Here is a 15935-nt window from a genome sequence, read left to right on the forward strand (position 1 = left end):
GAAGCCTAACAGTGATACAGGAGGTTTATTAATTCATATTTCCCTAAGATACAATGAAGAGGAAAGAATCATGCCAATGTATCCCAGCCATCTCTGGGCTAGGATGAGCCCATGTGCCCAGATGCACTGGCTTCCATCCTACAGGGTAAGCAATGTAAAGGCAAAAGAAGATGGCTAGGATAAACAGAATAAAGCCATGGCACTGGAGCCTGAGGTCTAGCTACAGGACTAAGGTTACTGCAGAAGTTGTGTTTCCTGGACTAGTAGGCCATTTTAGCACAACGTCCAAAGCACAGATCAAGTAAAGGTCTTGAATTCTCAATCTACAGAGAGCATTTCTAGGCTGTAGCTCAATCAAAGATCAGACAGAAGAGGAGTAGCATCAAGAGATTGGCGTATGAAAGACATTACACATGCCCAAAACTGAGAAGCAGATCTACCTCCAGAGAATGCCTGGCAATAATTTAGTGAATGCCTGGCAATAATTCAGCCATCAGGTATGATTAAAAGCAATGCCCAGTCTCCAGAGAAAATTTAAATGCTAAATAAGGAAAAATAAAATAGAAGATAAAAACAAAAACCACCTTCCCAAGAACTTAGTGAACAGGATAGGAGCATTTCTGGAGCCTGACATTGTTCCTAGTATGCCAGATCTGGGCTCTGGGCCATAGCACAGGAGATTTGAAAAGGATATCATAAGGAGAAGAGGACTGCTGCAGTGGCCTATCTGGGATGTACTGTGGATTCAGAGGAGCCATAAATAAAGGAATCAGAAAATGAAGGAAAAAGGAGTTAGACCAAGGTTAAAGACCCCCTCTGTGCATAAAAGGTTGTCCTCAGGTAGGGGAGAAGATAGAATTAGCAGGATACCAATGCCTGGTAAAGACCCAGGTACAGCCACCAAATTGAGGGAGGGTCTAGCTACATGAAAAGACACATGTAGCTGGAAATGACATGAAGCTGAGGGTCACAGTTTGACAAGAAGGGTTACAGTCATAGCTCTCACTGAAAAGCTGAGCAGCAGAATATGGGGATGGCATGGGATCAAAGACAAATTAGCACATGCTATTTCCACGCAAGGAAGGGGAGGTTCAGGGTGGCAGCCACATCTTATACATATTTATGCAGGTCCCTCAGAGAGAAAACTGAAGGCCCTCCAGTGGCCATCCTCTATCCTCCATGTGGACTTGCATTTCTAGCCATACTCATGTCCTTAGTCTCTTGTCCTTCAACTCCCAACAAGAAAAATTTCTGTAGCATAGTCACTTTCTTTTCTTTCTGAACACATTTGTCTCTGCTACAGTCTCTACTAGAGCCTGGGGTATTCTTCATTTCCCCTGCTTGCTAAGGATTTCTAATCTTGGTTTCATGGGGTTTCTTAATGCCAACATCCCCTTTTACATTCTTTTTTTTTTAATATTTATTTTTTAGTTGTAGTTGGACATAATATCTTTATTTTATTTTTATGTGGTGCTGAGGATCAAACCCAGGGCCTCACACATGCCAAACAATCGTTCTACCACTGAGCCACAATCCCAGCACCCGCCCCTGGCCCTTTTACATTCTTAACAAAAGACCAAGGTACCTTCATTCAGACAATACTCTATGAAATAAACATTTTTGTCTGTCCTCTTATTACTTTCAGAATTCAAAGTTCTTAAGGTGGGCATGCAGATTGGGCCTAGCTATTTCATTCAGACCTTTATTCTACCATGTCCAGATTGTTTTAGAAACAGATTCTATCATTTTGATCAGCTTCATATTCTCATCCAAGTCATAAATAAAAACACTGAGTGACTGGGACTAATGACAGAATCTCACAGTTACCTTCTCCCTGCCCCTGTTTCTAAGATAATACTGTTCCACCTTTTAGTACCCTCTGGATTCCTTCAACCAGTTTTGACTCCACATAAATGTGCAAACATCCACTCTATCCACCTTTCTACCTTGTCAAATGTGCAGCTAAAGTCCAGTCTGTCCCAGCCCATAAGCTGCCAAGCTTGGTGGAAAGAAAATGAGTATAATCTGGTTGATTTACTCTCCATAGTTTCTAATGATCATCACTTGCCTATATGCCAATGCCCAGCACAACATCAACTGGCATACAGAAGGCACTCAACAAATCCTTTTGGTATTGTATCTTTATGGATAAATCTGGAGTGTGAAAATATCTCCCTCCTCTTAATCCACACAAAAAAAGAAATAGAGAAAATATAAAATGTATCAAACATTCATATTCACCAATTCTAATCCTCACACCTACTCTATAAGAGACAACAATAGTGTTCATATTCTATAGACCAGAAAACTGAGGCTCTATAAGGGACACTGACTTGCTGGAGCTCATAAAAAGTGATAGAGCTGTATTCAAATCTAGATTTGTCTGGCCACACTATCTTTCCTCTGACCCACACTTTTCCTCTACAACTTTCACATTTATGCCACAAATTTTGTTTCTGCTTTGCTACATGCAAATATCTCTCACTATGGAGATGTTTAAATTGCCCTGATCTAACTTAAATCTATAAGCTCAATGCCTGTGTTTTCACATAAGCACGTCCTGGGAGATGATTGTAATATTGCCATCAGATCAGTGAAGATCTAAAGGTCAAACGGTCAAGCTTTTAAAGTTGAACACAGAGCCTCACATAGAGAAATTATTACACCATCATAGCATGTATCCTGCACTATTAGGAAGTCTGGGTTCTATGCTAGACTGCCTCAATTTGTTATGAACTTCACTTCTCCTGTCTGGACCTCATCTTCCTCAACTGTACAGTGTTACTACAAAATTACTTAAGAGAATGCTTAGGTATAAATCAAAATGTTTTGAAGGGTGAGGGAAACATTCAGATGGACACATACAGGATGTAATTAAGAATGTGGGTATTGAATGTGATGAAGATGAAACAGATGTAGAAACTGTCAGGTCCCTTCAGTGGAGCCCTGAGCTGAACACTACACCACCAACGGAATCTATAAATATTTGTTTAGAAATAGAAAATAGGCAAACCAAGATACTAGTTACAGGGCTGGGGATGTGGCTCAAGCAGTAGCGCGCTCGCCTGGCATGCTTGTGGCCCAGGTTTGATCCTCAGCACCACATACAAACAAAGATGTTGTGTCTGCCGAAAACTAAAAAATAAATATTAAAAAATTCTCTCTCTCTTTCTCTCTAAAAAAAAAAAGATACTAGTTACATCTTACAGTTATGTACTTTTTCCCATCATAATTCCATTCCAATACTTCAATTCCTACCATCTTCCCATCTTTCTAGCCTACCACATTTCACAGAGTTCCCCCATTCCTTCTCCTCTAGTAAGGATTCCCAGATCAATCCATTCTTTGGACAGACAGATGAGAATGGACTGTTTCTCTGCTATCTCAGGGAATGCATTTAATGTTTTTCAACTTTCATGTTGGTCACTTTCTGGTAGTCAGTGAGTTCCTCAGGGGCAGCGCACAGATTTATTTACCTCTGTAATCCCATACTTAGCAAAGGATCTGACCAGAGTAGGTACTTGGCAAAGGTGAAAAAGAAAGCAAAAGAGAAGAATGGAGGGAGGCCTTTGCAGGAAAGGAGAGTGCAAAACAAAGTACATGTAAAGGGCAAATAGTTTCTGAAGACAGAAGAATATGTCCAGTGGTACTGAACAGCCTCTATACAAACTCAGCTCTTAGAATCCACCTCACACTCAATCAACAGAGGCAGGGTGGAATAACCAAGTTCATTCTGACACAGCAGATATGGCTGGCTAGGTAAACAGAGCTAACCTAGGGAAAGATGACTGGGACTTGGAGAACCTGAGAATGATAGAATTCCCAGTCCAAATGCTGCAAATAAATTTTAGCAAAATGAGATCAACTGTTAACATCATCAGGTGGGGAAGGTAGATGTAAACAAAAGAAATGGTATTAATAGAGTAAGGGGTGAACTGGAGCTTAGGTTTTGATGTGAGTGGGGAAAATTAGTACACCAGGACAGGAAAGCCTGAAATGTGCTGCAGACAAGGGGCTAGGGTTGTGGCTCTGTGGTAGAGTGTTTGTCTAGCATGCATGAGGCATTGTCAGTTCTCAGCACCATGTAAAACTAATAAAGATACTATGTCCACCTAAAACAAAAATATATAATAATAATAAGAAGAAAAAAAGTGCTGCAGACAGTCTTATAATGCAGAATCTAGGACCAGAGAGTCAAGCCTGCCCTGGGCAGACTCAAGCTATTCTACTCATTAAACTGTGGCATGAAAGTCACCCCTGGTCTGCCTGCTATGTACAGGGAGCTGAAGCTGGAGACATATTTAAACATCTGCACTGCAGTGGTACCAACTCAGACTGGGAACTTAGATCCATGTTTTGAGACTTAGTCTGATACATAAATCTGTCAGACACCAGCCACAAGACCTAAACTGAGCCTAGCAAATCAGGACCATTTCTGGCATGGACAGTATCTTTCCTAGAGGTAATGCACATCAGATAGGCCAAAGAGAGCCTGCCCTCCTCTCTTCCCTTGACACACCAGTAACCAAGATCAGTGGCAGTGGCTTCAAAATCTCAATGTGCAGGAGTGATGAAGGTTGGTGCTTGGGGGCAGACCTTAGGACATCAGAAAGAACAATACCCTGGAAAAACAGAACTGGTAAATGACTGGCTTCCCTGTCCCATGAATGTAGCCCTGGGAGAAAAGTGGGGTATAGTACCAGGTGTGCTTTGATTTATTTATGCCCAGTGACTCCCCATGCAATGAAACATCTGGGGCAAAGATTGGACTTCCTTGCCTCCCCTGAGAACATCTTGTATAACCTACCCTGGGGGTGGAGCTGACAACACCTCTCACAGCTCCCCATAGGATCCCATGGAGAATGGAGACTGAGAGATGGAAAGACACTTTGGAACAGACAGCAAGCACATACTCTGAGTAACAATCCTGTTTTTTTTTCTTTTTAGTTTTTCTATGTGTACTGATGGACACATGATGGACATTTATACATATGTACATGTACATATTTGTTTATGCTTTCTCATTTGCACCATTCTTAAACGGTTATTTTTCCTTACTCTGTTGTTGAGAGTTAAAGTTTTCAATTAGCATATTTTGGATTTACTTTGTATTCTGTTTCACACCTTTTATGTCTTTTTGTTTCTATTTCTCTCCTTTCTCTTACAAACAGTCAAATTCCATTTTTCTCTCTTTACTCTTTATTTCTTTTACCTTTATTCCTCCTTCTTCCTCATAAACAATACATCCTATATCACCTCTGCATCTGCCCTATTCACATCTTGAAACTGCTAATCCTTTTCTATCCCTATTACTTCTTTCATCATAGTGAACTCTATTTTTAATTTCTCCCAGTACTCTTGTTTTATAAAACTCCAGACGCCACCACTAATGCTAAAGCAACAATTAATACAACTGAAGTCATAGAAAACACTTATTCTTTTGTTTTATGAAAGACATAATTCATGATTACTTGCTGTCTTTACTGATATAAATTGAAACAGTTCTGTTTATTGTGCCAATTAACTTTGTATGAAAATAAAAATTAATTATGCACTTTAGTTCTATATATTTTAAAAAAAAGAGTAAGGGGTGATTAGAATTTGCAGGGTACCAGTTAGTACTGAAAAAGTGAGTATCCAATTATTATCACCTTCTGGAATTCTCTCTCCCAATCAATTCTTTCCATTCTCTCTGCTTTCCATAGTATACTGATAGATACAGATATTTATCCTTCACTGCCAAAATCTGTGCTAGGAATGTCTTTTGTCATTTACACAGCCTTCTGTGCTGGAGTGTCTGTTTAACCAGCAAGAACTGGTCCTGGGCCTTCCTTCTTCCCTTCTAGTTATAACCCAACAAATGTTTTAGCTATTTCAAATATTCACAAATACTCTACAGGTAGCAATTCTCCACAAAACCAAGCTGGGCCAGATTCCTCTCCCAAGTCTGCCTACTCCTGTAGTCTGGAGAGGTACAACCTCTTTCTGTAAAATTTCTAGCAAACATCTGGTAACCACTCCTTGTTGGGTCTTAAACTGAATATTACTGTCTCTGCCCTCAAGGAGTCCAGTTTATAGAATTAAAGATGGTAAGAGAGATTGTTTTAAAGACAGTAGGTACAAAGGGCCATGGATTTACAGAGAAGAATGAAAGGGGTTGAGCACACCTGAGGGTGAAAAAGCATCCTGGAGAAGGCCTGAAGAGCATATATAAACATATCCGAAAGGAAAGAGCGAAGGTAAGGATACAGCTACAGTCATCAGAGTAAGCTCTGCCGAAGAGGTGGACATTCCTGCTTACTATAAATTTTTTCCTATTGTCCAAGCCACTGAAGAAGGAAGATAAGACATAATCTTTTCTTTTCCATAACTGTCCCTAACCCAGCAATTACTCTGCAGGCCTCTCTCTCTCTCTCTCTCTCTCTCTCTCTCTCTCTCTCTCCTCTCTTTCTGGATCTTTCTCAATACTCCTGCTAAAAGCACAAAAGGTACACTAGTCCCTAGCCCGGGACCAAGTAAACAGTAGGCCACTCTAGAAACAGTAGCTATCATTTATTTAGGGGAAACTGAGGCACAGAGAATTAGGAATGTGCCCAAGGTCACAAAGCTACTGAGTGATAAACTTTCAAAGCTAGAACTCTTTATATCTTATTTCCTCTGATAGATATACAAGGTAGATAATATAGTAGAAAGCAGCACTGAAATATAAGTTAAAAATGTGTGTTTGAATAATGGCTCTACCACTTAAAAATCTGAATGGCCTCTAAAAACTCACCTCATTTCTGTGAATCTAAATTTTTCTGAGAAATTATCTGCACAAGACACAAAGCCCCTCAATGAATTAATCAGCTATCATGGTGAGACATCAGTTTAGACTTCAAACTGGACACTGTCTTTCATCAGGCCTTTGTTTCTCTTAACACATCTAACACCTGATAATTGGCACTGTTTAGAGAGCTCCAGATAGGTCTGCAGGCCCAGAGCCAATTCTGCAGAGTGGAGCCAATTTTGCAGAGGGGAAAAGACTGTAAAGGGCCATGTGCTACTCTTAGACCACATGGGGAGGACTGAGCATGCCTTCTACTGTCAGAAAAATAGACCTTGAGATGAAGCCAGTTTAATCCCTCTTCCTCCTTCCAAACTCTGAAGCTGCTGTGGACAGGTGGTGCCTGTTCCCTCAGCAGGCCCTCTCAGCTCTGTATGACAAACCTTTGATTTGCAATTTCTCAAGCCTCAGGATAGTGGCAGGATTTTTATTAAGTCAAGGTGAGGTGGCCATGGCTGGTACTGTAACTTGGCCTTGGTTCTCTGGCATGTTTGTTACATGACTTATTATGGTGAGGCCTGCACATCTGTGCCCAACCAGCCTAGGTTGAGAACACAAGTCATCACCAGCACAGGGTATCACTCTAAGTCCTACATGGATGTTGAATAGAAAACAGAAGTAAAATAGGGATTTTACTCTGTACTCAGAAAGGAAAACAGAACCTAAGGGGCACAGATCAAAGGATTCTTTATATGAACCCAGGAGGCACAGCCCCACCCTTGCAGAAGTCTCCTGGCAAAGAGTTTCCTAGTATTTTCCTAAGATTTCAGCTGGCAATTTTCAAAATTTTCCTTTAATAAGTATAACTAGAAAAATATAAAGACAATATTTGCCATCAGGACAGCTGTTGGATTCCACAATCTTAGCTTACAGAAATATGCCCAGCTCTCAGAACCCTAGAATAATAACTAGTAAGAGTTTTTAAATTAGCAGGCCCATTTTACAGATCAGATAACCTGAATCTAGGCAAAACTGAATTGCCAAAGACCACCTGACAAGGCAGTGGCCAAGCACAGAATTCCCAAAAGTACAGGATGTTGACAGAAGGAAGGAACAGATCTCCTGTCTTTTATACAGAACCCAATCAAGGGGTTTCGCCCAAAAATCGTGCAAAGTCATAGCTAAAAGAAACCACAAGGACCTTTAGACTAATGATCTATCTCATGATACACATCAGAAAATAAACCCTGGAAAAAGTAATCTACCCAAGGTTACACAGCAAGTGGCAGTTTAAAATTTTTTTTTTCATAGTTGTAGATGGACACAATACCTTTGTTTTATTTGTTTTTATTTAGGGCTAAAGATTGAACCCAGGGCTTCACAGGTGCTAGGCAAGTGCTCTACCACTAAGTTACAGCCTCAGCCCCGTAAGTGGCAATTTTGAAAAAATCTCCTATCATTTCAAGGTTCTTTCCTAAAATTTATAAAGAAGTTCTCTGAGTGGAAGTCCAGGATTTATAAATATTGAAGATGCATATATTTGTTATCATTTTTGAAATATAATGTTTGCAAACACTTTCTCTATTCTGTGAATTGTCTTTTTACTTCTTGAAGTGTAAAACTTTTAAATTATGATGAAGCTCAATATAAAAGTTCTCTGAATGGAAGTCCAGGGTTTATAAATATTGAAGATGCATATATTTGCATCTTCAATATATTGCTCAATATATTCTTTCTTTTGTTGTTTGGGTTGTTAAAAAATAATTTATTGGGAGAAAAATCTTAGCCACCTGCACCTCAGATAGGGCATAAATTTCCAGAATATAAAGAACTCAAAAAACTTAAAATTTAAAAAAAAAACACCAATCAATAAATGAGCAAAGGAACTGAACAGACACTTCATAGAAGAAGAAATACGATCAGTCAACAAATATATGAAAAAATGTTCAACATCTCTAGCAATTAGAGAAATGCAAATTAAAACTACACTGAGATTTCACCTCACTACAGTCAGAATGGCAATTATCATGAATACAAGTCATAATAAATGTTGGTGAGGATGTAGGGAAAAGGGTTCACTCATATATTATTGGTGGGATTGCAAACTGGTACAACCACTATAAAAAGCAGTATGGAGATTCCTCGAAACAACTAGGAATAGAACCATCATTTGACCCAGCTATCATTTACATCATTTATTATACATCCATTTGTATACATCCAAAAGAGTATCCAAAATCAGCATATTACAGTGACACAGCCACATCAATGTTTATAGCAGCACAATTTACAATAGCTAAGCTATAGAACCAAGCTAGGTACCCTTCAACAGATAAATGGATAAAGAAAATATGGTATACAATGAAGAATTACTCAGCCATTAAAAAGAATGACTTTATGACATTTGCCAGTAAATGATGGATCTGGAGACTACCATGCTAAGTGAAATAAGCCAATCCCAAAAACTCAAATGTTTTTGCTAATATGTAGAAGCTAAATCACAATAAAGGGGGTAGGGCAAAAAGAAAAGTTTAATAGGTTAGAAAAAGGAGAATTAAGGAAAGGGAGGAGAGATAGGAATAGAAAAGACAATGGAATGAATCTGACATAATTTTCCTATTTACATATATGAATACATCACAGTGAATCCCACCATCATGTATATCCACAAGAATGGGGTGCTAGTTAGAATAAGATATATTTCATGCTTGTATAATTATATCAAAATGGATTGATTCTACTATCACATATAACTAAAAAGAACCAGTAAAATAAAATAATGATAATAATAATTTATTAGCCAGGCGCAGTGGTGCATACCTGTAATCCCAGCAGCTTGGGAGGCTGAGGCAGGAGGATCTCAAGTTCAAAGCCAGCCTCAGCAACTTAACAAGGCCGTAAGCAACTTAGCTAGACCCTGCCTCAAAATAAAAAACAAAATAGGGCTGGGGATGTGGCTCAGTGGTTGAATGCCCCTGGGTTCAATCCATGGTACCAAAATAATAATAATGCTAATTATTATTATTTATTGAGGCAATGTTCATATAATACAAAATTAACCATTTTAAAGTGAACAATTCAATGACATAGAGTACATACATGATGTCTAGTTCTAAAACATTTCTATTCTCCAAAGTAAAATTTCTTATCCATTAAGCAGTTTCTCCCTATTCTCCTCTCTCTCCAGCCCCTGTCAACTATCAAGCTGAGTTTATGTCTATGGCTTTATCTATGGTGGGTATTTCAAATAAATGGAAACATACATGATCTTTTGTCAGCTTCTTTTACTTAGCATAATGTTTTTCAGGTTTCTCTATACTGCAGCATATATAACTTCACTCCATTTTATGACTGAATAATACTCCATTGCATGTATGTAACAATTGTATTGATCCACTCATCTGCTAATGGTCATTTGAGCTGTTTACATCTTTTGGCTCTTGTGACTAATGCTGCTATGAACACATACATACATATACTTGTTTGACTATCTATTTCAATTGTTTGGCTAATATATCTAGGCATGCAATTGCTGGGTTATATGGTAATTCCATGTTTAATTTTTTAGAAACCACTAGACTGTTTTTCACAGTAACTGAACCATCTTACATTCTTACGAGAAATTAAGTTTCTATTTCTCATATTCTCACCAACACTTGTTATTTGCCTTATTTAAAAAAAAACAACTACATTATTATGGTTATCAAAATAGCTATCCCAGCTAGTATGAAGTCTATTCTTAGCTTTAGTACCTCTGTTCTGCTTATTTAAGGAATAATTTTCCTGCTGATTTCTGAACTCCCTTAGGTTAGCTCATACACAGCATATAGGATATATGAAATGAGCCTAGGATAAAAATATTACACGCTACTTATCAGTGTAACCTGCTCCACTGGGGTCCCTCTTGCTGACTCTGATCTCCTGGACCCTGTACCATGGATCCAAGATCCTGGTTCCCATGCTAGCTCATCTTTCCAGATTGAAACCTTGCCTTCTGTAACCCGCAGTTTCTGATGTACCCTTTAAATCTTTAAAGCATAAAATTCCACTTTGATATAGAACATATAACAGCCTGATACTATATCTTAAAAGACTAAGGAATAATTATACCCTTCTGGTAAAAGTGTTCTTGCTAGTGTACATACAAAGAGGAGTGTACACTGTTAATGGTTAGAGTTTAATAAGGCCACTTCCCACCTTTCAAGACTCAGCTCAAGAATTACATTCCCTAGGGGCTAGGATTGTGGCTCAGCAGTAGAGCGCTCACCTAGCATGCGTGGGGCCCTGGGTTTGATCCCTGGTTTATGTCCAACTACAACTAAAAAACATAAATATTAAAAAAAAAAAAGAATTACATACCCCATAAAGCTTCCTGGACTCCAACAGGAAGCTCTTCCCCATTTTGTACTCTTAGCTGAATTCTAGAAAGACTGACATAATAGCTTTAACATTTACTACATTTGTCGACCATTTACTCTATCCGTTGAAAAGCCTATCTCCATTTAGATGGAACTGCTGCTGGAACCTGTATAACAAGGAACCCTGTCATTTATACTGATAAACAATGAGTACTCAACAAAGGTTGCTGAATGAATGAAAAGCTATTGCTTATTACAGAGGGTATGCCTCACATAAAGAATAGAACCATTCACTTATCATTTATTATCTATAAGTAGTAAGTAAAATGTGTCCTAGAACCCCCACTTAAAAAAAATAATTAGGCAGAAAAGAGAGTGGAAACAGTTTTCTCCCACATAGCTCTGTCTTATATTTTCAAAAAGTACAGATGCACCTGTACTGACAGATCAGCTTAGGCAACTGCCAAGCCACATACATGGAAAAAGAAATGTTGTACTGTCTCTGACCCTTTCAGCCAGATGCTTCTTTAGACTGGGTTCTGGTTCTACAGCATTCTGCTGCTGTATCCTCAACTAATGAGGGCACCTTTCAAAGGGCAGGGGGTGGGCTCTATGAATCTACGTGGCCAATGCTAATTTCCTAAAAAATCTCACTACTTCTATTCTCATTTGGTTCATAAAATAAGAAAAATTATGGCAGGGTTGGCCATTCCCACCACGCAGATCTCCAGGGACTGAACTACATAATGTTCTCAGCCCCTGGCTGAAGAGACAACCCTTTCTTAGATCTAAAGCATGTCTCTACTGCTTCAGTGAAAGCTCATTTAGTGTTCCTTGGTCATTCAAGGATGCAAAAATGTTCAGTAATCAGCTTCTTCACTCTGCACATGTACATATCTCAATATAACAGCTAAATGACATTTAGCCCATTATGTGTTGCTATCCCTGATCATACCTTTTATATTTTATCTTTTGTAAATAACTCTTGCTCAGGTTATTTTCTCCATCTAGAATGTCCTCTTCTGTCACATCCATGGAATAAAGCTTACACACTTCCTCTTCCATGGGATACCTTCTATACCACTCCTCTGGGCCTCAGAAGCATGATTTTTCTGAATATTAGAATACTCTTTCTTTTCTTTCTTTCAGGTGCAAGGGCTTCACACATGCTAGGCACATGCTCGACCACTGAACTATATCATGTCCTAGAAGTCTCATTTTATCCCTTCAGGGCAGAAAATGATTCAACCAGGTCATCCTACAGAGTCCAGCACAGCACTGGAACAAAGCAGAAATCTAAAATATGTAATAAATGGAGGTTGATATCTGGCTAGACTAAAATACAAAACTGTTTCATATCTCAATATCAATGAAAATAGTGAAGATGCTGCATTAGAAGTGTGCCCAGGAGGCCCAGGACCTCAACCTAGCTACTCTGTCAGATTTGGGTTCCATGGCACAGCAGCAGCCCTTCTCTACACAAGACTCACAGAGAGGAGGCCCAAAGAGCACTGTGTCCAGGGCCTTCAGCTGCAGCTTCTGCCGATGGCTCCGATCTGTCATCTTCAGCACAGTTCCTGTCATGGTGGTATTGGTTACAGCAAGCCTGTTGAGGCAAAAATTAATGGGTTAGTTCCCTGACAACAAAGGCAGGAAGGATCCAGAAAGATTACCCACCTCCTCCAGGAACACTTTAAGCTCTTGGTGATTGCTCCCTCTGCATTCTAGGACACAGAGTTATATCAGCAGGGTCTCAGCAAGGAGTACGGAGGGATAAAAAACATTCACTAGGAATTTGTTCACCCTCTCCCCATATCCACCATCTCATAAGTAACCCACCCTCTAAGGGTTACCCATTAAAATTTTCACAGGTGTGAAATTTTATAAATTTATAAACTTTATAAATTTTTTGTTGTTTCTCCTTCCAGGAATTAACCTCTATATAATCTGCCCCACTTCCTACCTCTTATAAATGCATTCTCCTGTCCAGCCCAGGTCAAAATGCCACACTGCATGACCCAGTGGATTAGAGGGACTTCTGAATTATACTAATCCTAACCAACTGTCATCATATGTAAACCTGATGATGACAGAATTTGAGTTAGTCTTATTGGCATGTATTTGAGTCATTGCAATACAATTTACTTCTGATCAGATTTCTGTAATTTTTATGACCTTCGACCACATTGTCAATGATAACTTTAATAAGAAAGAGTCTGTAAAAAAGAAAATAGCCTAGGGGGGAAAAATGGACTAGGACTGGGGTTGTGGCTCAGTGGTAGAGTACTTGCCTACCACATGTGAGGCACTGGATTCGATGCTCAGCACCACATAAAAATAAAATAAATAAAATAGAGGTATTATGTACATCTACAAGTAAAAAATATATATTTAAAAATTTTTAAAAAACTGGACTTCGTTTTTCTCGGTTGGAACACAGTAGGTATAGGAGGAAGGAGTCTAAGTCATCTAGGTCATAAGATGAACATTTAATACTATACTACTGTCTTGGTGGTATTGGTTAAGCTAGCCTGTTAAGGCAAAAAGTAGCAGTCAGTTCTCTGACTCAAAGATACTCTCTGTAAGTGGGGCCTTTATCTGATACATGGCTTTATTTCCCCAGACAGAAGAAAAACTTCTGACTTCACAGTAAGTGGTTTATACTCCTGTCTTAGCATTCAGGAGCAAGCTACTTCCTCTTCTGATCTTGGAAAGTAATCAAGCCCACCTACAAGAAAGGCAGTGATGCACTGTGATCAGGGCATCAGGAGATCTGGCTTCTAGTCCCAGTTCTACCAGTGATTCACTTGTCTGCTAGGTCTCTCCTCTAGGACCTCAGTTTCCTTCTTTGTAAACTTATGTAAAATCAGATGCTTCTTACAAGCCTGGAAGTTCTTAAGGCTCCTCTTTGAATCATTTCTGCCAGGTGTGATGGACTTAGTATCTGACTAAGCAAAATAAACATTACCATATTTTCTACAGTCTATTTCCCAAGGATACCTAAGAACTGGCATGTTCTCTACTTCTAAACAATGGAAAAGAAAAAGGAGCCAGCATTTACCAAGCAATTACTGTGTATCTTGTATTATTCTGGCATTTTATATATATTTCCTCAATCAGTCCTCCAACAACCTTAAGAAATCAGTTCTAGCTGGGCGCAGAGATGCACACCTGTAATCCCAGCAACTTGGAAGGCAGGAGAATAAAGAGCTCAAAGCCAGCCTCAGCAATTTGTCAAGGCCCTAAACAACCTAGTGAGACCCTGTTTCTAAATAAAATACAAAAAAAAAAAAAGGGCTGGGGATATGCCCCTGGGTTCAACCTGTGATACCAAAAAGGAGGGAAGGAAGGGAGGAAGGAAGGAAGGAAGGAAGGGAGGGAGGGAATCAGTTCTATTATTAGCTCCATTTTGTGGATAAGAAAACTAAAAGAGTTGAGTAACTTGCCCAAAATCACATATAAGTAACTGGCAAAGTCAGGGAGCGAATTCAGATCTGCTAGATTCTTCCCTTTATACCATATTAGCTGGTGATGGCCCTAGAACTACTGCTCCACCTCATTCACTGAAGGCACCACAGTTTGCCATCTTCTACTCCTGTGCCCATCCTGGCTGGACCTGGTCTTGGCTCTAATCCTAGTCCCAAGAGGACTAAATAGATTCATAATCTGAGAACTGACTTTTTATTCTATGCTTTGAAGTTTTTAAATTCAAACTATAGCCATTACTTCTAATGAAATAATCCAAGAATCCACATGGCAATAGTGCTGTTTCCATGAGTGGCAAAAAAGAAATCTACATCTTAGAACTTTATGGTCAATCATCTATTCATTTGTCTTCCTTTTTCAATGGACATGGAGTTCCCCAAGATAGGGGTCAGGTCTATTACACCTTAGTCCTCAAGGCCTAGCAGAAAGCATGGCATGTTGTAGGTGCTTAATGAAGTTTTGTTAATAGAACTAAATTGAATATTACAAATAAGCCTATCTTCAACCACACAGCACAAGAGGAAGATGAAGTGAAAAAACCAGGGTACTTAGAATAAGGCAGACTTGGGCTCAAATCCTAGCTCTGTCCCTTACCAGCCTGACAAATTATAAAATATCAAAATTCAATTTGCTCACCCAAAAGATGGAATAGTAATTCCTTCCTTCCAGAATTGTGAGAACTAGAAGTAATAGGTAGGTGCAGAGATGCACACTAGTAGAGTGCTCTATTATAAAGAAAAGTACAAACATTACTCTGGAGAGTAAGAAAAAGCTGTGAGGAGGAGGCTGCAGGAAGCAGAGGAGGTAAGCTAGCTTAGCTAGGCCTGATCAGCAGTGTCTGGTAACTCTATGGCTGAAGAAAGCAATGTGTGTGCATTACAACAGCTTTACCTTCCCCTTCCCCTTGTGCTGAAGCTCATAATCAGATGTACTTACATAATAAAAAGACAGATTATACATAACGAGCACTTACCAGAGGGTAAGCCCTGCAAGGGCAGGTTGTTGTCATCTTTATCCCCAGCACCCAGCACAAGTGCTTGGCACAAAGCTGGTACCCAGTAAATATTTACTGAATGAATAAGTAAATGGATTAATGACTAAATGACTAGTTTGACATAATAAGAAGTCCAAGTAGTGCTCCATCCCTTCCCACTCCCACTTCAAGCCCTCGCATGTTTTGCCTATAAAAAAAAGGCAAAAAGTTATAACACAACAGCTATTGGAGAAGTCATTCCAATGACGAGAGAACCAATGGCAGTTGGCCCCAATCTCTGTACCATTTTTGTCAAAGCAAATAAATTGTATGTGGATAACCCAGAGGAGGC

The 15935-nt window shown here is 39.2% G+C and overlaps 1 protein-coding gene across 3 annotated transcripts in view; it reads right to left on the bottom strand.

Annotated features, from left to right (window-relative positions):
• The window catches only part of Stim1 (stromal interaction molecule 1), a 215694-nt gene that overhangs the window by 29346 nt on the left and 170413 nt on the right, over positions 1-15935 (bottom strand). For all 3 annotated transcript variants that reach the window (XM_034636606.2, XM_027942482.2, XM_071616436.1), the window contains exon 5: positions 12615-12730. In XM_034636606.2, coding sequence (XP_034492497.1) covers positions 12615-12730 — 116 coding nt within the window. The remainder of the gene's footprint in view (positions 1-12614; positions 12731-15935) is intronic.

Source organism: Marmota flaviventris, chromosome 9, assembly GCF_047511675.1.
Source record: "Marmota flaviventris isolate mMarFla1 chromosome 9, mMarFla1.hap1, whole genome shotgun sequence".
NCBI lineage: Eukaryota > Metazoa > Chordata > Mammalia > Rodentia > Sciuridae > Marmota > Marmota flaviventris.